The sequence below is a fragment of the Carex rostrata genome, chromosome 17, assembly GCF_964058835.1.
Source record: "Carex rostrata chromosome 17, lpCarRost1.2, whole genome shotgun sequence".
NCBI lineage: Eukaryota > Viridiplantae > Streptophyta > Magnoliopsida > Poales > Cyperaceae > Carex > Carex rostrata.
In genome coordinates this window covers 6740481-6768029 of record NC_135934.1, presented here as the reverse complement: position 1 = coordinate 6768029, position 27549 = coordinate 6740481, and the positions used below count along the sequence as shown (strand labels likewise).

At 33.5% G+C, this 27549-nt stretch overlaps 2 protein-coding genes across 6 annotated transcripts; one reads left to right on the top strand and one right to left on the bottom strand.

Annotated features, from left to right (window-relative positions):
- Positions 1–1217: 1217 nt before the first annotated feature.
- On the bottom strand, positions 1218–26189 carry LOC144568019 (endonuclease 2-like). Of its 2 annotated transcripts, none has more exons than XM_078318238.1 (8): positions 25996–26189; positions 25755–25926; positions 23761–23862; positions 23532–23671; positions 23326–23418; positions 22818–22885; positions 22651–22724; positions 1218–1500 (listed from the first exon to the last, which is right to left on the bottom strand). In XM_078318238.1, exons 1-8 carry the CDS (start codon positions 26107–26109, stop codon positions 1379–1381), a joined length of 885 nt encoding a protein of 294 aa, XP_078174364.1. In that variant the 5' UTR covers positions 26110–26189; the 3' UTR covers positions 1218–1378. The 2 variants fall into 2 exon arrangements, with proteins under 2 accessions (XP_078174364.1, XP_078174362.1); XM_078318236.1 differs by lacking the exon at positions 1218–1500 and adding an exon at positions 21987–22378.
- On the top strand, positions 9485–18517 carry LOC144568013 (LRR receptor kinase SERK2-like). 4 transcript variants are annotated; one of them, XM_078318229.1, is made up of 12 exons: positions 9485–9621; positions 9977–10111; positions 10514–10646; positions 11241–11312; positions 11940–12083; positions 12483–12554; positions 12847–12912; positions 13791–13861; positions 14205–14321; positions 14648–14989; positions 15167–15561; positions 17916–18517. In XM_078318229.1, the coding sequence occupies exons 2-12, from the start codon at positions 10048–10050 to the stop codon at positions 18237–18239; spliced, it is 1800 nt and encodes a 599-aa protein (XP_078174355.1). In that variant the 5' UTR covers positions 9485–9621; positions 9977–10047; the 3' UTR covers positions 18240–18517. The 4 variants fall into 4 exon arrangements, with proteins under 4 accessions (XP_078174355.1, XP_078174354.1, XP_078174356.1 ...); XM_078318228.1 differs by having other exon boundaries at positions 14205–14345; XM_078318230.1 differs by having other exon boundaries at positions 14205–14345; positions 17901–18037.
- Positions 26190–27549: the final 1360 nt, after the last annotated feature.

The following is a 27549-nucleotide window of genomic DNA, read 5'->3' as shown; positions in this document are numbered from 1 at the left end:
TTTATTTTGTATCATACCTTAACCAGGCACTTCCACAATAATCTACCTGTGTTTTACTTTGCTTTAATAAAAATAAAATTGTTGCCACTCTTTCATATGAAATGAAAATAGAGTTAGAAAAAAGCTTAAAATAAACAATAATCACAATCTCAATTAGTATTTACTGAAAATGTAATAATTGTTACCACTTACTACATAACATTTAGGCATTTAGCTTCCTAGGACTGTCTAAAAAACAACAAAAAGAAAAGGCTTATAGCTAGCACAATTACTATTTACAAAAGCATAATGTAAAAATTTCTATTTAAAGAAAGAAGAAAATGTGAAGGTAATAGGAATAACCTGAACACGCGCGGTCTACAAATGCTAATTACCATTGCTAATCTAACAGAATCTGTTGTAATAAACTATTAGGCCTAACTAACTACAAACTCTCATTTAGTTCACTGTTAGCTCCAGTAGCTTGTAGACCGTGTGTCCGGGTTGTTCCTATTAGCAGGAAAAGAAAGAAAAGGCCACTAAAACTGTCCATCTTTAAAATTGTTTCCAAATCTTGTGTACTTGTACCAAGACTTGAAGAACCAAGCAACCCTACATTTACATGAGGTCAAGTTTGTGCAAGGGAACAATACTAAAAAGGACCGTAAGTATATAACTGATAAAAATAAAAATACAAAAGAGGTGCACTTACATTGGTACTGAGGAACAGGAGGAGGGAAAACAAACAGAGATGACAATTGCACACCAGTAGACCCACAAGGGCATTTTGTAAATAAAAAAAAATTGAGAGAAGTGCGACAAGGGTATTTTTGTAATGAAACCGAATCGTCTGCCCACCGGGGTGCAGGAAATTCCTGCCCCCAGAGTCACTGCGGGGTGAGACCGGGGTAGGACCGGTTACTATTTAAGGGTTTAACTATTGTTACTGTTTTTAAATGGGGTCCCACCCGCAGAGACTCTGGGGGCAGGAATTTTCTGCCCCCCGGGGGCAGACGATTCAGTCTCTTTTGTAATATTGACATTATTAATTTTACCGGTGCATATAGGAACCTTTTTAAATGAACACAGAAGTATGACAGGAGAGTTCACTCAGAACTGAAAAGTCTGAAATATTACAATATGTATAGTATGATTAGAAGATTAAACAACGACAACAAAGCCTTTAGTCCCAAACAAGTTTTTTGAATAGGCTAGAAATGAAACCCAACCGGAGTCACAAAAACAACTCAGAATAAAAACAAAATCTGCATGTTACATTGCACAACTGCAGTTGCTCAAGTAATTCAGAAGTGGTACAAATTAATTACTCCTTTATAAATTGTCCTGAACATATATTCTCTTTTTCAATGTAATTCATCACTCGTGTTGCAAAAGTAAATTAAGAATTCATTTTGTAAGATGTACCAGCATCAAATATATGATTGAGAATTATTGCTAATCTCAATCCACCTTTAGCTATCTGCTTCTCCACAACGGGATACCGAGAATAGAAATACTCATCTGCATTTATTTATGAGCTTAATATAAGTAGATTCTTTTTTAATTTTTCTTCTGGTTGAAGTACTACCAGCAAATTTAATTGGTAAATGTGTAGGTTATTTTATTTCAAGTTCTTTTTCCTTTTTTCTTTCTTCTACATCAAATGATATCTACTGGAAATTGTTGCAACTGGTACCGATCTGGTATCAGAAATATAAAATCCTTGACCGAAAACAAATTAATTGATGTTGGATAAGTTCAATATAAAGAAAAAGAACTACATGATCATATCATGAGAAAAACATACCCTCTACAGTTGAATCTGGTTCTGATGCGTAACTGACGAATTAAAAATTATTACTAAATCTGGGTACGAAAATATCACCAATTTTTTTTTTAACATGCAAACAAAGAGCAGCATAAATCTTACTCGTTAGCACAAGTTGCTCTCTTATTTTGGCAGTTTTCCCATTTTGTTACCTCATCAATCATCATACCAACCTTCCTAAACCTTCTTTAGTTTTATTGTTCGTACGGTGTATAAAGCAAAAACTATTCTGTCAATATCTCTATCCTTGTATTCTCAGTATTTCAGTAATGATATATGTCGGAATTTATAGTGTTCAACATTTTTATTAATCCGAATAGCACTAATTTCACACTAATATAAAAATCATTATTTTTTCTCTATTCTTATTTACTGATCTCAAATTTTGTTATTCTAGCTACCATCCAAATGCATTCTAAATTTGCATCCCATTGAGAGGAGGTTGCAGATTAAATCTGCATTCTTGGTATAATTCAATTTTTTTTATAACCATGTTAAATTCGTTTATTTATTTTTAGCGGTTGGTAATGAGAAAAATCGGATTCTCCAATCTTGAATGAGAAAAATCGGATTCTACCAATTCAATCAGTCAAACCAACCTGAACCGAAAAAAAAAAAATGAATTGCTCCTACCTATTAATTTTTTTTTTAAATTCCCAATTTTTCCGCTAAAATCACAGTACATCTTATTTTTCATCAAATAAGGGTGAATTACTTCTATCCTCATTAAACTTCTTTTATTTCCCATTTTCTCATCAAAATCTCAGTATATCTTATTTCCAGTCTAAATTTGACTAAAGTATATATAATTAAGAATAATTATTCACTATCTGCACTAAGAAAAATAATGTATTATAGTCCCCCACTAATTATATAGTCTCCACTAATTATTATTCTAAAAAGATATTATATAGTCCCCACTAATTATTATTCTAAAAACCCAGCAACACCATTTCTCTATGGTCCTCACTAATTATATGATCCCCTTTTTACAATCTCCACACTCGTCCCCGCTTCAATCTTTTCTCTAACAAAAATAGTTGACCACATAGGTATAAATCATATGTAAAAATACATAGATATTTATACCTTCGTATATATAAATACTTAAAAGATAAAATATTAACACTTAAAAAATAAGATATTAATACTTTGATGCGTAACTTGCTATATATAATCATTCTTTTTCGAGTTCTCCAATCATTCTCGCGTCAACATTTATCTAACAAAAATAGTTGACTTCATAAGCATAAATAATTAATACTTTGATGAGTAACTTGTTATCTTCATGCTACAGTACCCGCACAAATAAATAATTGTTCACCTCATACTAGCTATAAGTATTTTCGTACATAGATATAAATACTTCCGTACATAGGTATTAATAATTAATGAAAAAATTCGAACTGTGGAGTTTTTGCGATCCCCACAGAAAATTATATTTTCACATTTAATTTTCGATTGTCCACCCTACGGGTACAGTGCGGATACTGTTATCAGCTCTCTATAATTAATTATTAACATTTACTTAAATATTAAAGTGACACTTTACCCTCTCAATGGATACGACACATTCTCTCCCTGTCTTGGGTTCGGAACTTATCCGAAGCGCTTTGGACAGAGATCGGATCCAAAGCCTTTCTGAATCGTGTGATGCAATCTATTTGGATTGATGATAGCGCTTCATTCACCCCTCCGTTAGATAAAATATGGAAACACTTTTCGAACACTTTTGAAATCAAATAAGGTAGATAGATAATATATGTCCATATTTTTTCGCTGATTTTGTGCTACTTAGTCATTGTTATCGTTAAAATATGTAGCTATTTTTTCACAATGGCATAAAGCCAAAATGTTTATTAATATTAAAAAAAATAAAAATTTAACAATTTGTATCTGTTTTCAAATTATTTTCAATTATGTCCAATCTGAAGAATAATTCTCCTGATTTGGACTTACTTTCAGAAAATAATTTTCCGAATTCAAATGTTCTCTTTTCGGAAAATCATTTTCTAGATTTGAGTTTTTTATTTAAAATATAAAATATTATGATTTGAAATAGAAAATATTAGAAATATTTTATATATTTCTTTGAAAATAGATAGAATATTATATAATTTGATTTATTAGAAAGATTGCGACAAATAATTCGGATCAACTTTCAGGTTGTAATTTTTGTGGTTGTAAAAAAAAAATTATTTCTTTGTATGTTATTGAAATAAAATAAAAATATTTTATATCTAAGTCACTGATTCCGGTTCAAACGTCATAAAAAATAGTGTAATCTTTCTAGTATATTTGTGTTGTCCTTCACTTGAAAAGACAATGGTCAACGAAAACATTTGTTATTAGTTCACTTTCTATAAATTCACTTTACAGAGTGTTGTGTAAAAGAGATGGGAGGAAAGAATGGTTGCCTTATATATTTTGTGTAACGGAAGAATTTAACACGCGTTACCATTAATTAAACATAATCTTGATGAAATTGGATCGTGCGGTTCAAAAACGCTTTGGACAAGTCTCCACTCCAAATGCCTTTGGACAGGCTCCAAGCCCTGCTTTCTTAGAATCAATGATACATCCCTTTTAGCTAAAAAGAGCATTATAGAGTTGCTAATTTGCTATACATTTCCATCTATGATATCATAGGTAAAAATACAAAACTTGAGTTAATGAGAATTAGTGTAGAGTGGTCTTTTAAATTTTAAATACGGAGTTAAAGATTATTAGATAAGTTTTTCTGGTTAGATGACAAAATGGGTGAAGTATATAAAAAAATTTCAAATTTAGATAGGTAAATAAGATATATTGAGACTGGTGGAAAAATTGAAAATAAGAGAATTTCTAATGGTATATATGGGAACAGAACACTCTTATTTTGTTAAGAGGAGGGTTCAAATACCTCCATTTTTTGTGTCTCCATCATGCCTCTATTTTTTAAAACTTAAATAACTCAAAATTTAAAACTTAAACATCAAAATAAAACCGTTAGATGTGATCTATGTTATTTTCTCTATGCATCCATAAAAAATTATCACATTTTGATTTTGCTTTAATACGAATCAATAAGTTAAAAAATCAATGTCTATAAATTATCCACATTAGTATACATTTTTACAAACTCAAGATGACAATCAAAATAAAGTTAAAATGCCATAATTTTTTACACGTACATAGATAAAATGATGTAGTTCATATCCAACGGTTTTATTTTGAATTTTAAGATTTAAATTTTGAGTTATTAAAGTTTTTTAAAATGGAGGCATGATGGAGGCACAAAAAATAGAGGCATTTGAACCCTCCTCTTTTGTTAATTATATATATATAATATATATAAAGAGGAGGGATCCAATTACACCCTTTTTTGGTGACATCGGATTACACTCTATATTTACAAAGTCCAAACAGTCGATCCAAACCGTTCAACGTGATGGATATCTTAAAATGTGCATGAAGATCAAATTTTACATTTTTCTGAATTTTTTTACTATATATATTAAGATGGGTACAAAAATTCAACGGTATGAATATAGAGATTTTGTTAAATACTTAATAAATAGTAAAAAAATTCCAAAAAATATAAAATTTTATCTGCAAGCACATTTTAACATATCCATTATGTTGAACGTTTTGGATCGACTGTTTGGAGTTTGAAAATTTTAAAAATGGAGAGTGTAATTCGGTGTCACCAAAAAAGAGTGTAATTGGATCCCTCCTCATATATAAATTTTGATGAAATATTGAAAATAGGAGAAATTTTAATGGGTATAGAGGAGCAATTAAATTACGGAACTAAAGTCTAATTAGTTAGAAACAAATTAAAATTTTGACTAACACCATGAAAAACTTTAGATATAAATTTTATAAATAAAAGTCTTAAGTAAAAATCCGACTTGACCGTGTATGATATTATTGTTTTCTAAAAAGTAGAACTTGTTTTATGTCGTTGTCATCTTTTATTTATATTTATTTGAATTAGACTTATTGTTATTCATGTTATATATAGTAACACAAAGGAAATTTGTATAATCCGCTACTATGCAACCTTAAAAATATTTAGCATTAAATAATTTTCATCTCATATTAAATAATTTTCATATAATTAATTGGTTGACAATTTATAGATGAGATCTGATCGTTTTTATATTCCGTACGATTATATACTAATTTTATTCCTTTAATTTTTGCAGTAAATTGAGTATCACTGCTACATTGCGAAATTTAACAATATTATGAGACTTCTTCATTTGTACATTAGAATACGACTACTGATTAGTTTTCATTTTGAATGTTGTGAACTTATCAAAACTTTTAGTGCAATTATTTTTGTGTCATTGATTAATTTTTATGACTTTTTACCGGTGTAATTGTTTTTGTATTCGTTACTGGGATTGAAAATTTGCTAGGTTTTTGCTTGATATTTTGTCAAATTATTTTTGCAATAAAATTGGGTATCACTGCTAATGTATATATATATATATATAGAGTACGGCTAACGCGCTTCCTCTAGCATATGGGCCGAAATGCTTCCGGTGAAAAGTTGAAATTTCAAAATCCAAAAAGTCGATCTGAACCGTTCATCTTCTTCTCCATATTAATATCTGCTTGGAGACCAAATTTTACATTTTTCTGAATTTTTTTACTATTTATTAAGCCACTTTGAAAATTGCTGATCCAACGGTGGCTTACCAAACAGTAAAAATCAGAAGCTACCGTTGGATCAGCGATTTTCAAAATGGCTTAATAAATAGTAAAAAATTTCAGAAAAATGTAAAATTTGGTCTCCAAGCAGATATTAATATAGAGAAGAAGATGAACGGTTCAGATCGACTTTTTGAATTTTGAAATTTCAACTTTCCACCGGAAGCATTTCGGCCCATATGCTAGAGGAAGCGCGTTAGCTGTACTATATATATATATATGAGTAGAACTAGGGTGTTCTTAAGTTCACCAAAGTGTTTGGTGAGCTTGACTCCAAAACCCGTCAAATCGGTTTCAAATGACGAATCCGAACCGTTGGAACCCGTCTATTTTACGTGTGATGCGTCTACATATGAATTTCTTTAACTTTCGAATTAGTTTAGTATAAAGTCAATTGGTCAAAATTAGAAGGTTAATAAATTAATTTTAGTGCATTCATTTTTTGAACATGTTTTGACCGCTTGACTTTATACTAAACTAATTCGAAAGTTTAAAAATTTCACATGTAGACGCATCACACGTAAAATAGGCGGGTTCCAACGGTTCGGATTCGTCATTTGAAACCAATTTGACGGATTTTGGAGTCAAGCTCACCAAACACTTTGGTGAGCTTAAGAACACCCTAGTTCTACTCTATATATATATATATAGAGCTAGGCTACGGTGAGTTGCGAAGTAAAACGCGTTTCTACTTCACGCCGTATTTTTATTTTGAAAGTCCAAATTACCGATCCGAACCATTAGATATTTAATCCATATTGAAATGTGCTTGGAGACCAAATTTTACATTTTTGGAATTTTTTTACTATTTATTAAGCATTTTTTAAAACTGCTGTTTTGCTGTGAACAGTAAAATTTTCTGGACCATCAGATCAACGACTTTCAAAATTGCTTAATAAATAGTAAAAAAATTCCAAAAAATGTAAAATTTGGTCTCCAAGCACATTTCAATATGAAGAACAAGATGAACGGTTCGGATCGACGTTTTGAACTTTAAAATCGCAAAATATGAGCGTGAAGTAAAATAGTCGCTTTACTTCGCAACTCATCGTAGCCTAGCTCTCTCTCTCTCTCTCTCTCTCTATATATATATATATATATATATATATATATATAGAGGTAGACTAATATACAATCGATTGTTCCTAGCCTCCCCTGCAACCAAGTCGTTTTTCAATTTTTAAAGTCCAAATGATCTATCCAAACCGTTAATGTGATCTCCATATTAAAATGTGCTAGGAGACCAAATTTTACATTTTTTGGAATTTTTTTACTATTTATTAAGCCACTTTGAAAATCGCTGATCCAACAGTAGCTTCTGATTTTACTGTTCGGTTAAGCCACTGTTGGATTAGCGATTTTCAAAGTAGCTTAATAAATATTAAAAAAATTCCAAAAAATATAAAATTTGGTCTCCTAGCACATTTTAATATGATGACCACATCTAACGGTTTGGATTGATCATTTGGACTTTAAAAATCAGAAAACGACTTGGTTGCACGGGAGGTTAGAAATAATCGATTGTATATTAGCCTACCTCTATACACACACACACACACACGTATAAAGGAGGAATCAAGTTACAACAATTTTTGAGTTACAATAAGTTACCACAAACATTTAAACTTTAAAAATGTAAAAAATAATTGTGATAACTTGTTGTAACTCAAAAATTATTGTAACTTGAGCTCTGCTCGCGCGCGCGCACACACATATTTTGAGTTGAACAATACGCTAAAAAGACATATGCTTACGAGACGACAACGATACGAGAAATTGAGAATCTTTTTGTAAAGTAATATGCTATGATATTTTTGACCAATCAGTCGTATAAGAAATTACAAGGGAGATCCGAAAGAAGTACATTTACAGGGCGAGGGTAATGACATCGCCTTTTATTATTCAATCTCTAAAAGTAAATTAAGCACATTTATTGTTAATCTTTTTTATCCTTGCTGGTAAGTTATAAAAAAAAAAAAAAAAATCTTACAACTGTATTTTGTGACTTTTGTCACTGTACCACGTTGAATGTTTTTTGCAATTATACCACGTTGATGAGTTGATCACTCGATCTGGTAAAGGAGGATTGGAAACCGGAAACCTTAAATTCTATCAAAAGTTCCTCTTTTTTTGTATTTTTTTGGTCCGTAGGATGATTCTCTGTACGCCTACGGACTCCTCTTAAAAGAAAAAAGGTGGGGGATGATTCTCTATCAAAGTTCCGATGCAAAGAAACTTGGGACCGAATCGGGCCTAACTTTTTTTTTTTTTAAGTCGTTGTTTGTTTGGGAAACATCCAGCAGAGTAATTATTTAAAAACAAAACAAAACAAAACAATGTACAGTGTACACTCAAACCTTCTGTACCAAATCCAGAATTGCAATGGTATAACGAGTTACATGGCAGACTACAAATTGGGTGGGTGTGGGCCGTGTGGCATGTCACTCGAAACCTATTAAATTATTAATACTTCTAGAAGTTTGCTTTTGGACTTCTTAGACTAACTAGAGTCATTGTTTCACCGTTAGTGCGGTCCATTTAAGTGTGTGTACAATACGCCGCAGGGGATCCGATTCGGCAGTGCTCTTAAAGTTTCTTTAAAAAAATGGAATCAAACAACGACGGAATGTTTTTTACTGGCACTGGAGCCGCTTTTAATTTGGATTTTACACCTCTCTCTCTCTCTCCCAATCAGTAGAAAAAAGAGTGATACACTGCTAGTGGAGAATCCGGTTGCAAATTTGCAATCAGTCTTCGTTCTTTATTTTTTTTTGTTATATTTTAACCTCTATCGAATCCCTTGGCTTTTGAGACAGTGAGTCGAGGAATCAATCAGCCAACCGGTGGTTCATCTAGTGTTCTTCCCCCAAGCCTATCGAGTACACAGCTAGAGAAATTGAGAAACCAAGCCATTCCGGCTTCCTCTCTTTCCTCTTCTCCGGTATAGAGGCGCGATTGAAACCCAGATCTTCGGCTATTCCTTGTTGAGCATCTGAGAGAAGTTGGACCAAAAAGGTCCATTAAGAAAAGAGAGTTCGATATAGCGCCGCAGCTCTCCCTGCTCCCTGTCGCTCCAAAAACCTTGACTAGAGGCGCCGCAGCTGCTGAACAAGGTATGGTTTCAGATCCTCTCCGTTGCTCTCTTTCTTTCCGTCTCTTTGGATTCGCGCCGAACCGTTCTCATCAGTCATCACAAAACCCTATAACTTATTTTGGAACAAAACGATTTTCTTATGAAAAAAAAAAGAAATAAAAGAAAATAAATTGAGAGGCCTGAAAGGGAACTTATCAGGAAAAACCTTCGAGTATAAATCAAGAAAATGATTGCAATTTGTTTCAATAGCCAATCAGATCATGTTATTTTGCTATTGTTCCTTTTCAATTTTTGTACTTCGTTATGGATGAAAGATTTATTTCGCATTTAGTTTTTTTGACAAGCTGTTATTTTTTCTTTTTAACAAAAACAAGGTATTAGTTATAATCAGGCATGGGCTTGTTAAGGGAATTGTAGCAGCGGTAGTAAAATCTGGAAAAGAGAGATGATGCCAGCTTTGATATTTACCATTTTCTGTCTTCTTTGGCATGTTATGGCTGATAAGCAAGGTTCAATCTCTTTCTCTGATCTGGCACTGTAAGAGTAAATGCATGTAACAATCAAAATTCCAGCGTTGCCGTTACACTGCAGATTATCCTAAATTAGATTATTTCATTTCTTAATTTTGCTACTAGATTTATTCATTGCTGAAAGTTAGTAGTAATTGGTACCTAGTACCTACCAAGTTCCTGTTCTGGGTTGGTATCTGGTAATAACCACCACAACTTGAACCATTCAAAACGGTATAGTGGACCGTAAAAAAGAACATAAGTTGTATTAGAAAGTTGTACTATAACAAAAGTAAAAGATAAGAAAAAGGTAATTCTACTGAGCAGAAGTACCTCGGAATGTTGCATGATTTATACTTTTGGTGATTCATGCATGCATTAAATTTTCGCATAAATTGGCAGGGGACGCATTGTATGATATGAAGCGTAAATTAAATGCTACTGGAAACCAGCTGTCTGATTGGAATTTGAATCAAGTGAACCCTTGCACATGGAACTCGGTGATTTGTGACGACAAAAACCACGTCACTCAAGTGTAATTTTATTATTGTCTGAGCCTAGTAATGTTCCATTAGAAGATCAAGACAATTATTTATCCCTGCAATACGTGGAATATATTTGGTGCTCTCTAAAACATGTAATGTAGATGGGCGCCATTTGTTTGAGTCAGTCAGCTCGTTCTCATAATACTTTGAGAAAAGTGCAGTTGCCCCTCTCTTATTCCTCATTTTTGTTAAGTCTACGGGGAAAAGGGGCCTTTGTGCATGCTTATGGATTGAGGAAGAGAATGGTATGGAAGATGGTTTTGTAGGGATACATGTGATTTTTTCTATGTACACGTGAGATTCTCATTCTACATGGGCGCACAAAAAAGTGAACCATTTCTTTTCTAATCCAAAGTATGTGCAAACGATTGGCAGTTTTTTGGCCTGTTACACTGAACATACTGGCAGCACAATTTTATTTATGGTGATTGATGCAAACAATATTATTTTTTATAATTTTTTTTTTCTGGAATATCTGCCTGACTTTTAGCCAACAAGTGCATATACTTTAGAAATACATATTAAGATTGTTCTATTCACATTATTATTGTAAATGCTACTATTTTAAACTTTTAAATTAACAGGACATTGGCTTCAATGGGGTTCACCGGTACTTTGTCTTCAAGAATTGGAGAGCTAGACTATTTAAATGTCCTGTAAGCCTTTTTCTCTTTTTCTTTCATTTTCTTGATTTATACTCGAAGGTCTTTCCTGATTTGTGGAAATTAAGGATTGTGACATGAGCTATCCTCGAGTAGAGAAGAGACAAAAAGAGGAAGGGACCTTGGAAATTCCCAAAATTCTAACATAGAATTCAGATAATTTGAAAAAAAAGAAAATTTTTCTTATGGGACAGCCAAAAGTAATTTTCTTACCTTGTCAAGCCTTCAACTACGCCATTGTCAGGATCAGAGAGCTAGATTGTTTGGATACCCTGTGAGCCTCTTTTGTTTTCTCGTTCCTCTTTCTTGATTTTTACGTAGGTTTTTCCCGACTTTGGAAGTGGTGATTTGAATATGAGGTGTCCTCGATTAGAGAGGAGACTGAGAACCTGGGTGTTTCCTAGATTTACCCGATTCGGACTAAAGCTTCATTTTTGCATACTTCTCCTTCCTTTTTGCTTTTTATTAAAAATAAATAATTTTTCATAAAAAAGAAGAAATAAAAGAAAATAAATTGAGGAGCGTTTAGCTATATGTTTTATTTGCAATGGCAGTAACTAATTGTACTTTATAATGTAGCAAATTGGTACTGTGTAACAATTTTTGTTGTGCCATATGAAGGTCGTTAGCAGGAAATGCAATATCAGGCCCAATACCTGATACATTTGGGAATCTTTTAAATCTGACGAGCTTGGACTTGGAAGATAATCTTTTGACTGGTCAAATACCGGCTTCTCTTGGCAAGCTGTCTAAGCTTTCAATATTGTTAGTACAATGAATAACCTTTTTGTATTTTACTTGGTTAATATAACAACAACAACAACAACAACCAAGCCTTTATTTCCAAACAAGTTGGGGTAGGCTAGAAATGAAACCCAATCACAATCATAAAATCAAGAATTTTGACTTTGTTGCCAGTATTTCAGAATTTAAATATGTCTACCAGGATTTTGTTTTTATTTAAGTTTGTGCTTTCTTTGGGTTTTCATGTTGAACTAGAGCATGCTTCTCATCTTCCTGTAATATGGCCAAAACATCAAAATTGAGGTTTTACTATATAGATACTTTGTAGTTCTTGGAAGAATACTAAGAAAACATAATGTAGCATTGGATGCTTGTATTACTTATTAGAATTTTGTTTCTTCCCCTTCTCTATAATAACAGAATTTTGAGCCAAAATAATCTAAGTGGAAGCATACCAAGTTCCCTTTCGGGCCTCTCAAGCTTAAATGATATGTAAGTATGAGGTACTTGTTCCTTCCCTTCTTCAAATTGAGAAGGAACAAAGTGCTCAGCTTTCCTTTTTGTAGAATTCAAGATTTATTTGTTCTTTGAGGGAAACTTAACCATTCAGTAAGTTCATATGAAACTCTGTTTTAATATTGCAAAAATTAAAATACCTTAAACTTTAAGTTTTCGGAAGTGTATATTCATGACTAAATTTATTGTCAACGTCTGCTCTTTCAGGTGAAATTGGGAAAATATAACTGTGTATTGACATTTAACATTTTATTTTTATTTTTTTCAGACGCTTAGCCTTCAACAATCTCTCTGGTCAAATACCTCCTCCACTGTTTGAAGTAGCCAGATACAAGTATGTACTCTGAATGTACTTTTCTTTTTCTTTTTAAAAAAAAATGAGGCAACTTCTGAATGCAATACCTTTATAAAGTCCATCTTCTCCTACAAAGTGCAAGAATTGCACCATACCATCCAGGCCTTTTCTCTCTCCAGAAATACTGAAAACAGCCTTTCTCCTTCTCACTTCATGGATTAAGAAAAATTGGAGCAGGTTATAGGGACATATTTAACTCTGTGAGATGGAGAATGTCAGTAGATATTATGTGGTTTTGCACCGGTACAAGAGAAGTTTAATTTCTTTATTTCACTGATGTCCCAATGTTTATTGTATGACCAGGGGCAGAACCAGAAAATTGAGATAGAGTGCTGGATAAATAAGTGCTATGTAATTTCATTTTATGAGGGGGGCTAGTGGTATATTTTTTATAAAATTAAACTTTAAAGGACAAACCTGAAAATTTCAATTTATAGGGGGTTGCTTAGCACCCCTTCCCCTCCACCTACTTCCGCCCTTGTGTATGATAACTTCTTTTGATTGTTGAGTTAATTTAATGCACCATGAGTAACATCAACTTCAATACAGCATGAAAACATAGTGTCCTGTACCTCCTTACAGAACTTGAAATATTCTTTACATATTCTTCTTCTAAAGAGTCCAAATCATGACGCTTTTCATTCTTCCAAATGATGCCCGCTAGTTTAAAGGATGACTCCTTGGTATTTTCTGATGATACTAGGAGAGGAGGGATATAGATGACATCTGGTGGGCTTTTGAATTGAATGAGATATTTCTGTCTGTAGAATCAAGGCTTTTTTCAGAGTTTATAGGAGAATAAATGTAAAACCAGTCGTTTTTGTTGGCTGATTTGCGCTATCTTGATTTTCATACAGTTTCACAGGTAACAGTTTAAACTGTGGTGCAAATTTACCCAATCCATGTTACTCCAATATGTCAATACAAGGTAGAAGTTAGATTATTCATTCTTTTATTGAATTTTAATCAATTTATTAAGTCTCGTGTAGCAGCATTTCTTGCTAGAATTTCTTTTACCAAATACTCAAATATACACAGATATATAAATATAGAAATAACAATGAAAGATCAAAACAAAAGTCATTGCCAAAATTGTATTAGTACATAAAGGTGTTGCCAAAAATTTTAATTCCTTGAAGTTGCCCTGATTAATTAAACTTTAGTTTTTCATCGTGCTTGAATTTTCCTCAAAAAAAAGAGTTTAGTCTAAATAAGTCACTTGGACAATGATTTCCTCATGAATCATGATTTTAAGACTACTGAAATGACAGGTGGATCCCACAGTTCAAAAGTTGGCGTAGTTCTTGGAAGCATTGGAGCATTATTTATTCTTATTGGCATAGGATTCACCCTTTTCCTATGCAAGAGGAAAAAGAAGGCCGGCAGAAGTGAGGTTTTTATTGATGTTCCTGGTTGGTCTCTTATTTTGAGCTTTTCATTTATGCAGAGTAAATTAGTTGATGTAATAGTTTGTACTTGGCCTTCTTAGTGTTAAAAGTTCAGATCGGGTAGAGATTACATATAGAACCAAGCATTTCATTCCTGGCTGCTCTCTACTGGTAGGTGGTGCAATTACATGCCAGGTCTGCTCAGTATGGTACAAATATTGAGATTGCCATCTTGAACAGTGGACCATTATTCACCATTACTGGCACACCATCTCTATTCTAGCAATTTTTAAGTTAGACAAATATTTCTATTGGATCGGTTTTAGGTGAAGATGACCGAAGAGTTGCATTTGGACAATTAAAAAGGTTCGCATGGCGCGAACTGCAACTAGCCACAGATGGTTTCAATGAGAAAAATGTGTTGGGTCAGGGAGGTTTTGGAAAAGTCTACAAGGGGGTTTTACCTGATGGGACCAAAATTGCCGTAAAACGACTTACAGATTACGAAAGTCCTGGTGGAGAGTCTGCCTTTCTGCGAGAGGTGGAACTGATTAGTGTTGCAGTGCATAGAAATTTGTTGAGGCTGATCGGGTTTTGTACGACTCAGACTGAACGGCTTTTGGTATACCCATTCATGCAGAACTTAAGTGTTGCATATCGATTGAGAGGTAGTTACTTTTTGTTCTTTTTTATTTGGTCATGCTGTTGGTTAGCAACAATGCATCAGATGTTGCCCAATTAACTAATTGAGATCACTTGAGAGCTTACAAAAGAGCTTTTACAAATTGTGTAAAGAAAGCTTTAGAAGCTAAGTACATAATCAAGCTTGGTACTTCTATGTGCAGAGTTCAAGCCAAGTGAGCCAGTCATAGATTGGCCGACTCGAAAACGGATTGCACTTGGCACGGCTCGTGGCCTCGAATATCTGCACGAACACTGCAACCCAAAAATCATTCACCGAGATGTGAAGGCCGCAAATGTGTTGCTAGATGAGGACTTTGAACCGGTGGTGGGGGATTTTGGGTTGGCACAGCTGGTTGATGTGAAAAAATCGTCAGTCACCACTCAAGTCAGGGGGACAATGGGTCACATTGCACCTGAGTACCTCTCAACTGGTAAATCGTCAGAGCGAACTGATGTTTTTGGATACGGGATTATGTTGTTAGAGTTGGTTACTGGTCAGCGCGCCATTGATTTTTCGAGATTGGAAGAAGAGGATGACGTGCTTTTGTTGGATCATGTGAGATCTCTCTCCTTTTTTTTTGTTCAATCCTAGAGAATATACTATGGGAAAAACTTATGTCTGCCTCAGTTTAAAATAATATATAAAATACCCCCAAGTAGTGAAATTGTCATGTGTAGCTAGGGGTGTTCATCGGTTTGGTTCGGTTAAAACCGAAATAAAATAGACAAACCAAAGTTATATTCGGTTTTCAAAAATAGAACGGACCGACCGAATTAAACTTATCAACCGATTAAAACCGAACCAAAGTAAATTTTGGTTTGTTTGGTTAAACCAACAAACCGAAGTATATTAATTTGCAGTTTGCTTCTTAACACTATTGATCATTTAAATAACATATACAGAGAAAAACATGATATGAACCATTGTATCATACATTAAAACATGGTGCATCACACTGTAAAGAATAATGTTAAGAACACCATTGCAGCAGCTAACCATTGTTTCTAAGTTCTAACAGAGGGTAAAATCACTAGTAGACACAGAGATTTTGTAATTTGCATTTTCAATGAATCTGATTTCTTTACATGTACAGGCTTTGTTTATATAGAGAATGTTTATCCTTGTTCCTATACAATGCTAACTACAGTTAGGCTTTTTAAACAGTCCTAACAACCTGCTAACTATTGTTTAGCTCTAACCAATTCATTAACAGCTTACTGTTACAACCGATTCTCTAACAGCTGCTTAATCTGTCCATGCTTCATAATCTGTCAATTAGACTTGGTCCACTGTTATCCTATTAGGGCTACCACACTTTAGCAAGCTACTGTTTTCTCTAACATTATTCTCTTCAAGCATCAAGTGTACAGTTAGCCACCATCACTCTTCTCTGAATATATATAGGAGTAGACAAGTAAAATAAATAAATAACAAACTAAAACAAAAAATATCACTTAGATCGTAATTTTCTACCTGTATATGTAAAAACTAAAAATAGTAGGTACATGCACCACATCAGTCACAGGGATAGTAATCTCACAAACCTGTATGGTACCTTAGGTATATGTAGAAATGTGCATGCAGCAATCTTAGAATAACTGCAAATCATAGTGGAAATTAACTATAATTGAACAAATGTATACATCATTAACACTCTCTCTATCTAAGAACATAACATTTAGTTCACAAAAACAGTTGTACCAGTCCCATTACTACTTGTACCAGTTGAAAACAGAAAATAAAAAACCCATGGAATACTTGTACCAGTCCCATTATTTATTCAATATCTCTCTACTGCATGTATACTAGAAGAATAAAATCATGATATCAAACAGTTTCATTGATCCTTTGTATCTGTGACAGTATATTTACTTGTTGCTGTACCAGATGTAGTGTTTTTTTATTTTTTTTCATTTCATCTTATTACCCTATATTTTGAAACCCAAGGGAACTTCAGAGCGAACTACCATTAATACAAATCCCCCTAATAGGTACAGGAACAAAAGTGAGACTGGTACAAATCAATCTGACTGACAGGTTGGTAACCTTGGAGACGTTTATCTTTAGCGTACCAATAGAGGCAGATTCAGCAATCTCAATTGCAAGCTCAGGCACCGTGAAGGACTTGAGCTAGAAATTAGAAAGAAAAAGACATGGGAAGAAATTGAAAGTTCACATTTATTAATTTAAAAAAAAAAAAAACTATGCTTAGCCTCTTTTTTATTGAACCGAGAGAGAGAGAGAGAGAGTAAAAAAAGATCGAAAGGGGGAGGGAATTTGAACCATACCTGTTAAGCAAGCGACAGGAGCAGTAGGTGTGAGCTGAGGTTTGGCGATTTGATCCCGGTTGAAGCGCAAAGAGGGGGCTGGGGATGTGGAGACTGGAGAGTGAAGACGCAAGTCACGCGGGCTGGGGAAGATGGGATCAGGGACTAGAGCTAGGGGTCTTTTCGGTTGGTTCGGTTAATGTGTGTTTTAGAAATTAAGAACCGAACCGAACTACAGAAACCGAACCATTTGAACCGAATTTTTTTGGTTCGGTTAAAAACCAAATAAACTGGCCCCAATGAACACCCCTATGTGTAGCTCTTGGTTAGCATTTATTTACCTTCTGCACAAGGGAGAAAGGTGGGAATAATTTATGTATTCCTAAGAAAGGTATATAGTATACAACTCTACATTTGCTATGCCGCTGTGGTATGCATGATGTTTGGAGGTTACTTTTATTCAATGCATAATTTATACTGTACTCTATCACCTGCTAATATATACAAGTTTATTACAAGGATAGCCCAAATCTTGAGCAACACAATATTATAGATCCACTCATGAACAACAATGATATACAAAGACAATCCATCTTGCAGCTTCTGTTAACTATTCTTATATTTAAGTAACTATCATACAAGGTCAAGAAGCTTCAGAGGGAAAGCCGACTGGATGCAATAGTGGACAAAAACCTCGGTGGCAGCTATGACAGAGACGAAGTAAAAACAGTCATACAAGTGGCCTTGTTATGCACTCAGGCATCTCCAGAAGAGCGTCCTGCCATGTCAGAGGTGGTGCGAATGCTAGAAGGGGAGGGGCTAGCTGAGCGCTGGGAGGAGTGGCAGCAAGTTGAGGTTACCCGACGGCAGGAGCTCGAGCTCCTCCAGCTCCGTCAGCGCCTAGACTGGGGTGGTGATGACTCAGTGTTTAATCTGGAGGCCATCCAGCTGTCTGGTGGCAGATAACAAATAACATGACATGCTAGTAAAATGGTTCTTGTTGGTGCTGATGTATGTATGTTATTGTGTGGTGTGCCCTGAATTAGTGTATATGGCCATTATAAGCTTGTGATTTGCAAGTACATGAATCTCGCCATAATTGCATGTAATGCGGTGGTGAAGTTGGACTGACATGTAGGTTTGAATGCAGTAACAGTACAGTGTTGAATTGGTTATGCATTCAGCGGAGGTACATCATAATATTCTGAAATTATGTGTTTTGCCATCATGTGAACCTATTCAATCTGGGGCTAACTTTTGTGCGTCTTTAGATATTTGTAACGAACCGCAGCAAATATCCGGTCTTTAGGGGGACAAAATATTTTGTGACGAAGCATGCAACACTGTAACTTTAAGGAACCACTTTTTTCAAAAAAAAAAAAAAAAAAATTTTTAGGAGCCACATCAGTTTATGCAGTTCCTTAAAAAAGCCCCTAAATGAACAATATAACTGATCGAAATGGTTTTTCAATGGGGTCAAAAAATAATTAGCCATCTTTGTGGATCTTTAAACAATATGTATAATACTTTTTGTAAAGATAAAAACTTCTCTTATTTCCTTTTGTCTGGTAAGTAGATTTTATATAATGAAAGATACCTGTTGGCAATATCCAACTAGTTCAATGAGTTGAAGCTTGTTGCAGTTTAATTTAATTGAAAGCGTTTGATGGTGACAAAGCAACTTGTAGTTTCTTATGACATGTGATTTGCTAGTTTAAATATAAATATTTGTTTACTATTCTATAAATAATAGTACGTGCCACAATGACTGGCGTGTTTTATGGAACATTAAGTCAACTAGAAAATAAATATGTTGTTATCAGTGGCCTAGTTAAAATTTTCATCAGAGATGAGGTGAGTAAAAAAGAATGAAAAAACTATAAATTTTATCTAATTTTTTAAATGTTTATGATAGATTTTTTATATCTTTTAATGGTCAATTAAAAAAATGAAAAAAAAAATATAGGAAAATAAAAAACATATTGAAGGAAAAATGAAGGACAGAAAAAGAAGCAAAAAAAATAAATAGAAAACAATTAAAAACCAAATCAGAAAATACAAAAATAAGAGAAATAGATGCGTTACGTATAACTGAAATGGAGGGAAAGAAGTGAAAAGGTGGAAGAAATGAACTCTGACAGGTTGTCTCCTCATATTTGATATTTTAACATATAGACATAAATCATGGAATTCCAATACAAACTTTCTTGATGACTTATGTGCGTGCTCCAAGTTCAAACGATTGAAGGGTTCATTTTCCCAGTGAGTATTTGAAAATCGGACAAGAAGAGAAACTCATCAGCAAAATCACAAAAATAAAAAAAGATTGATTCATATTTTTAAAGCTGATTCCTTGCAGTTAGAGGAACAGAGAGGTCAGAATAGCACCTTCGCATTTCAGGGTAGGCAAAAGCTCAAGTATATCTCCATTCTATTATTAAGCACGTTGGGTGTCCGATCCGCTAACAGCTACGATTGAAAGATGAAACTTTGGATTTAATCTCGGTCCTCCGATCAAATAATATGTCTTCTTTTAATTAAATGCATATTTTTTACGTGTAGAAATCTAAATTTAATTAGAAATATACTCGCCACACGGTATGTTACAATTAAAATTGAATAAATAATAAAATTGAAGAGACAATTAATTTATTTATTTCCTTATTTCTCCTCTCTAGCTATTCTAAAGGCACAAATTGTAACTTTCTAAAACGATAATTCTTCGTTTATACCAAATTTATCCTTAATTAATGTTGTCCGGTTTAATTTAGCATTGAAAATGTTGTTATCAATGAAAACATTTAATGCAATATAAAAAATGGACTACTCCTTGATTTACGTAAAGACCACAATTAAGAAAAGAGAAATTTTGTTGCTATATTATCCATCTGTATATACATAATTTACCAACAAAAATTTGACAATATTTTATATTGACAATCTTTACTTTATTTTATTTCATTCACCGGAGAAAGAGGGGAAGGAATAAGAGTCATGGCAACTTCGTTCACGGAAGGAATTAGAAACGATCTCCTAGCACTGGAGAGGATAGGTCACGATTTCCTACCTATTTTGTTCACTGGAGAGGAAAGGAAATATTTTAGCGCCTATTTTGGAAACGAAGAGTCGGAGATGAAAAAAAATCTGAACCGTTTATCTGAAATGAAATATGCGGTCCAAGATTTGGAACAATTATGGAGTAGAAAATATTGGTGCATTTGAACCCTCTTCATTTTTAAATAGATAGAAAATCACTACTTTCTGATGGCCTAAACAAAATTTAAATTAAGTAATTGCTTTCCTATATAAAAAAATTCTAAAATATGTAAATTTGGTATTCAAATACATTTTCATATGAAGGCCATATTGAGCCTTCCAGATCATCTATTTGAATTTTGAAAACGAAGATATAAGTCCATACCATATGCCACTCCATAATATGTGTATTACTATATAACCTCACTCATCTAACAAAGTACCAATAATTATTTATTTATTTTTAATCTTATTTAAATTGTTTGAGAAAATAAAATAATTAACATTACCAAAATAAATTATATAATTTTTTTCTAATAATTCTATAATATAATTTTTTTTTGAGAAAGCTGACAGAGGCTCTATAATATAAAATCAATGGCTTAAAATTCTAATGCTCTGGGTACGGAAAGATAAAAGAAGCCCGCACTAGACTATTGTAGAGAGAGACAGAGAGAGAGTTTAGATCTGACTGTTAAAAAAGCACAAATTGATGCTATACTTGTTAAAACTTTTGAAATTGCTTATTTCTTCACCAAAATTCAAAATTACTTATTTTCCCATAGAAACAAAACCCCTTTATTATTATTTTTTCTTTCTGCAATTATCAAGATAATTTACATAGAATATCACAGATAAAAACGTCACATAAAGACTGAACTTAAATTTTGCTAATTTACCTTTGTTTTATTTTTCTTTAATAAAAAGATTGTTGCCACTCCTTCATACGAAATGAAAATAGAGTTTGACAAAACTTGAAATAAACAGTAGTCACAATCTCAATTAGTATTGCTCTAAAATCGCAATAACTGTTACAACTTACAACAACACGTCGAGCTTCGTAGGAGCATCTAAAAACCAATGGAAAGAAAAAGCCTATAACATAATTACTATTTACAAAAGCATAATGCATCAATTTCTACTTACAGTAAGAAAAAAATGTAAAGGAAAAGAAACAAAAGGCCACTAAAATTGTCTATCTTTAACATCGCTTCCAAATCTTGTGTACTTGTACCAAGACTCGAAGAACCAAGCAACCCTACATTCACATGAGGTCAAATTTGTGCTAAATCAAGCGAACTATATATAGTGAAAAGAACCATAAGGTATATAAAAAATAAAAATGAAAATACAAAAGTGGTGCGCTAACATTGGTACTGTGGAACAGGACAAATGGACAATTCACATCCTCTGAGATATCTCAAACTTTGAGTGTTTTTATGGAAAATCTCAACCGTTCAAATACGTTCTGCAAGAATCTTAAAGCATAACTAATACTGCCCTCCTGCATTATCCCGGAATAGGCACCGTACACGTCGGTCACGCAAAAGTTGAGATATCTCAGATACACACTCAGAACAGGAGGGGAAAGGAAAAGGAGGTGACATTTGCACTCTAGTTGGCCCCACAAGGGCATTTGGTAAATAATAAAAATTTGAGAGAAGTGCAACAAGGGTATCTTTGTAATATTGACATTGTTAATTTGACTGGTGCATACAGAAACCTTTTAAAGGTTTGACAGAAGATTTAACTGAGAATTGAAATATTACATTATTTATAGTATGATCATAGTACTAAATCAACACAGAAAAAAAAATATGCATGTTACATTGCACAACTGCAGTTGCTTAAGTAATTCAGAAGTGATACAAATGGGTTACTACTTTAAAAATTGTCCTAAACATATATTCTCTATTTCAATGTGATTCATCACTCATCTTGCAGAAGTAAAGAATTCATTTTGTGAGATGTACCAGCATCAAATATATGATTGAGAATTACAGCTAATCTCAATCCACCTTTAGCTATCTGCTTCTCCACAACAGGATACCGAGAATAGAAATAGTCATCTGCATTTATTATGAGCTTGATATAAGTAGATTCTTTTTAAATTTTTTCTTTTGGTTGAACTACTACCAGCAAATTTAATTGGTAAATGTGTAAGTTATTCTATTTCAAAAAAAATTCGTTTTCTCTTTCTTCTACATCAAATGATATCTACTGGCAATTGTTGCAACTGGTATCAGAAATATAAAATCCTTGACCTATAATAAATTGGTTGATATTGGATAAGTTCAAAATAAGAAAAAGAACTAGATGATCATATCATGAGAAAACATACCATTTAGAGTTATATCTTGTTCTACATCCTTGTATGCATAAGAGCAAGCTAATTGAATGCTCTCCGATGCGTAACTGATGAATTAAAAATTATCACTAAATATGGGTATGAAAATATCACCAAAGTTTTTTTTTTAACATTCAAACAAAGAGCAGCATAAATCTTACTCGTTAGCACAAGCTGCTTTCTTATTTTGGCAGTTTTCCCATTTAGTTACCTCATCAGACCAACCTTCCTAAAACCAGAAAACAAAAGCATGTTAATTCACTCACTCAGAAAAAGATATGAGGTGGGCTACGGTGCTTTGGGAAGTAATGCCCCCGTTTTATTTCCTACCAATATTTTGCAATTTCAAACTCCAAACAGTCGATCCGAACAGTTCAACATGATCTCCATATTAAAATATGCTTGGAGACCAAATTTTACAATTTTTTGGAAATTTTTCTATTTTTTTAGAATTTCCAAAAAAAATGTAAAATTTGGTCTCCAAGCATATTTTAATATGGAGATCATGTTGAACTGTTCGGATCGACTGTTTGGTGTTTGAAATTGCAAAATATTGGCAGGAAATAAAACGGCATTACTTCCCAAAGCATGGTAGCCCACTCAAAAGATATTATATATAGTGTTTTGCACAGAAGCAGCACAAAGAGAGTAACATTTCAAACTACTCACAGTAATGTTCAATTTGATTGCATCAATCATGGTATTGAGATCATTACTATAGAAGTCCTTCATTGCTGTTTCAATTATGCTCACATCCCATACCTTTAAGTAACAAAATAAAACATCAGAAGAATGAATTGGCACTCATAATTAAAAATATAAAGAAATAAAGAAAGAGATGATTTTGAAAGAAGAACAGTAATTATTTCACTGACATGATGGAGGTTGGTCTTTCTCCGGTACCAATGTACTACTATAGTATTGCCACCTTCATCGGCCTCGAATCCAACATGCAACGGCTGGTGCACATCTCCGACAAAGTGAGAGAGAAACATCAAGCTCTCTGTCAAATTATCTGCTCATACACGATATCGAAATCTTAAAGCCAAAACCAAACAAAATTGACTTAAGTTGTTGTGATAATATTCATAACATCGATCTTACATGTATTTTTGGAGTCTCCATAGCTGTATAACTGGTTAGTGTAATTGTTGATTGCTCCTACCACGCACATGCCTTGCTGCCCTTTCGAATCGTGGCAATCCCCTGTTAGTGTCAAAAATATGTTCAAACAATGAAAAAATTATGAACAAATATTGAAGTGTAAGCCCAATATTGACCCAATTAATTAAATTTGGAACTTGGGTCAGACCTTCGTTCATTTGAAATAATTTGGATAAAGCCCAAGTTCAGAGGTTCCACATGGGGCTGTGGTCCCCAGAAATGCAACAAGTAAAAATAAAAATAAGTTGTTCGCAAAGTCTTTCGCATATCATTTTTTTGTATTTGGGTAGGATAAATTCTTAGACAACAACTATATAAGATAAGGCTAGGCAGGACAGAATAAAATATCTCCACTGCCTCTCCTCGTCGCACTAATTAATATCAATCGAATATAAGCTAATTATTAAGCAGTGTTAGTCAATTGAATCAACTTCCATACTTAATTAGACAACCCCCCCCCCCCCCCCCCCCCCCCCCCCCCCCCCAAAACAACTCCTCCAATAAATTTATCATTAGGCATATATATTAGAAGAAGGGTTCGAATATTTTTATTTTTAGTTTTTTTATTGTGTCTATATTTTTAAAACATTAATAATTTAAACTTTAATGTAAAAAAAATGTTAAGTACGATCAATATTTTTTTTTATGCACAACGAAAATATTGTGACATTTTAAATTTGTTTTGATCTTTTATAAAAGCTTAGAAAAATACATGATATAAAAAAAATTCTATACATTAATTTCAACAAATTAATTTGCTAAAAATAAAGCTAAAAAATGATAATGTTTTATGTGCATGTAAACAAAATAATATACATCAAATCAAACAATTTTATTTTGGTATATAATAGAATTTTTAATTGTTAGAAAATTAAAAAATGAAGTTATGGCACAAAAATTGGAGGGATAGATTTCCACTCTTCCTGACACGTGGTCCTAAGGGTCTGAAATAACCTGTAGAGTTTTTTTTTTTTTGAGAAAAAGGTCAATGCAGGTATGAAACATGAACCTATTATGGTGCGAAATGTGTGGGGCCCAGTAGTGATGGGTTGGAGAATTGCCTTCCAAGTCTAGCTAACTCAGACCGAGACCTGAACGAGTGCGTATCCTCTGAGATATCTCAACTTTTGCGTGACCAACGTGTCCGGTGCCTATTCGGGGGTGATGTAGGGACAGTATTATGTGTGCTTTGAAATTCGTGAATATCATAGTTAAACGGTTAGATTTTCCATAAAGTCACGCAAAGTTTGAGATATCTCACAGGATACGAATTCGACCTGAACCTGATTAATCCATCCCCCTAAGAATTCATATCCTCTGAGATATCTCAAACTTTGCGTGACTTTATGGAAAATCTCAACCGTTTAAATACGTTCTGCACGAATCTCAAAGCACACAAATACTGACCCCCTACATCACCCCCGAATAGGCACCGGACACGTCGGTCACGCAAAAGTTGAGATATCTCAGAGGATACGCACTCTCTGCCTAACGCCCTGAATTCGTATCCTCTGCATTAACTCAAAAGGAATCTTTTGAGTTAATGAATCCTAACCATACGATCTGTTTTAAGAATCGTGCAAACTAGAACCGCACTAATATTAAAGGGACTCATATCATAAGAAGGGGCCGGATTGGCGCGTTTAAAATCAGACGGTTGAGATTCATTAACTCAAAAGATTCCTTTTTGAGTTAATGCAGAGGATACGCATTCCGCTAGGCCCTTACCCTTTTGGTGTTTTTGCAAAGGAGTACTTGAACCTTTACCTTTTCCTCGTTGAAGCCCCTCAATTTCTCAATTACTACAGGATTTGACAGTTTCTATTATTTTACGATAGAACTTATTGGAGATGATATTGCGTGCTGAGTGCTGTCAGCTGAGAGAGCCGATTAGTTGAAACTCTAGGGAGTAAAAGCGAGGAGAGAAAACTTACTGGAGTACTTATAATTGCAAACTCCAGGGGTGTTGATGTAATGTAGCGGGCTCGACCAGCGGTAGCGAAATCTCACCTCGTCAGGCCATGAGCAAACCGACGCCAGATCACCATTTGCTACCTCCGGCAACAGATCCAGCACTGCCGCTTTTGTTTTCTCCGTCAGATAATCCTGCAATAGTTCTCTGAAATGAGATAATGCCTCGAAAGTTGTTGGAGAGATGAGAATTTACGAATTTACCTCTGCAATTTTGCAAACCATGAAATGGCCCTCTTTGCCCCAAGCATCGGTGTTAGTTGGAGCTGAAATTAAGCAGAAAAGAAGGATTTGAAGAAGAAGAAACAACAGAGACATTCTTTTCTATTCTCTCTAGACTTGCTCTTTTGTACAGTTTATGGAGAGAGAAGCGCGCTACTTTATATATATGGAAGTGGAACAAATTCACCTACGGGTTTTACCTCAAAAAAAAAAAAAAGTGGAACAAATTGGAATTAAATATTTATCCTAAAACTCTCCCATCACATTTTGAGAATTCCAGAAATGGAATCTTTTGGCCCAAAAGTTTGATGCGTATCCTCTGCATTAACTCAAAAAGGAATCTTTTGAGTTAATGAATGTCAACCGTCTGATTTTAAATGGAGTCAATCCGACCCCTGGTTATGATATAGGGGTCCCTTTAATATTAGTGCGGATTTAGTCTGCACGAATCTTAAAATAGATCGGATGGTCAAGATTCATTAACTCAAAAGATTCCCTTTTGAGTTAATGCAGAGGATACGAATTGCAAAAGTTTTGGGGTAACGGTTTGAAAAAAGGAATATCCTTCAGCTGACAATGACTAACAATTTTTGGGGTAAAGATTAACACAACAGTTTTGGCTACATGCGACGACGCACAAATCTTGTACAACACTATTTTGGTTTTATAATTTGATGTAACCATGAAGTCTAGGCTACTCTGTTAAAATCTCCATCCCAATTTTGTTTCTTTATTGCAAAAGGAAGTGGTTGTAATTTATAAATATAGGTTATGCACTAAAAAAAAAATGTTCCATCAAATTACAAACAGCCAAAGTCTAACGCATTTTGATGACTAGTATGGAATTTGATGTATGATTATAATTTATAATGGGCGTGCATTAATTTTGGTACACTAAAAGTGTGAAATTTCTATAAATTTAAATTTATATAGAGTTCATATTTAATTAAAAATATATAGATTAAATTTCGATATAATAATTTCTTTTTTTTTCATAAATTAGTCGGAGTAGTCTAAACTAGCAGCTAGTGATTCATGAAAAAAAAATTGTTCGAGGTATCAACAACTAAGATAACATAACCAATCAGCTTTTGATCTAATGATAAAAATCAATATTCTCTATTGATAAGTTGCAATTTCAAAATTTAAATAAAAAGTTCCTCATAAATATTAAATAATTTAAATAATCGAATGATTTGATATTCAATTTCTTCGAAAAAACTGAGATAAAATGATAAGATAACACAAGTTGCTCGGTAGGTCAATACTCATATAATCATATGTGTATACTAATATGATAATATATATGGGAAGGTGCAATGAATGTGAAACTTGTGTTCATTGTTCTAAACAAAAATATCCACCCACATTTTTTACTAGGGTTTGACAATTCATTTCGATTTGGATCTAAATTAATTTGCTGATGTGATGAATAGAAGCGTCACCTTTCAATAATTTTACACACAAAAGATAACACAAGTTGCTCGGTTGATCAATGCTCGTATAGTCATATGTGTATACTAATATGCTAATATG

Excerpts from the sequence above, each read along its gene's own strand:
- LOC144568013 (XM_078318228.1), top strand. The coding sequence starts at position 10,048 with ATGATGCCAGCTTTGATATTTACCATTTTCTGTCTTCTTTGGCATGTT. Across the intron at positions 10,647-11,240 it reads AAAAACCACGTCACTCAAGT|GACATTGGCTTCAATGGGGT; the intron begins GTAATTTTATTA and ends TTAAATTAACAG. Across the intron at positions 12,555-12,846 it reads CTCTCAAGCTTAAATGATAT|ACGCTTAGCCTTCAACAATC; the intron begins GTAAGTATGAGG and ends TATTTTTTTCAG.
- LOC144568019 (XM_078318236.1), bottom strand. The coding sequence starts at position 26,109 with ATGTCTCTGTTGTTTCTTCTTCTTCAAATCCTTCTTTTCTGCTTAATT. Across the intron at positions 23,672-23,760 it reads TGGAGACTCCAAAAATACAT|ATAATTTGACAGAGAGCTTG; the intron begins GTAAGATCGATG and ends GTGTATGAGCAG. Across the intron at positions 22,725-22,817 it reads AAAGCAGCTTGTGCTAACGA|TTACGCATCGGAGAGCATTC; the intron begins GTAAGATTTATG and ends TTAATTCATCAG.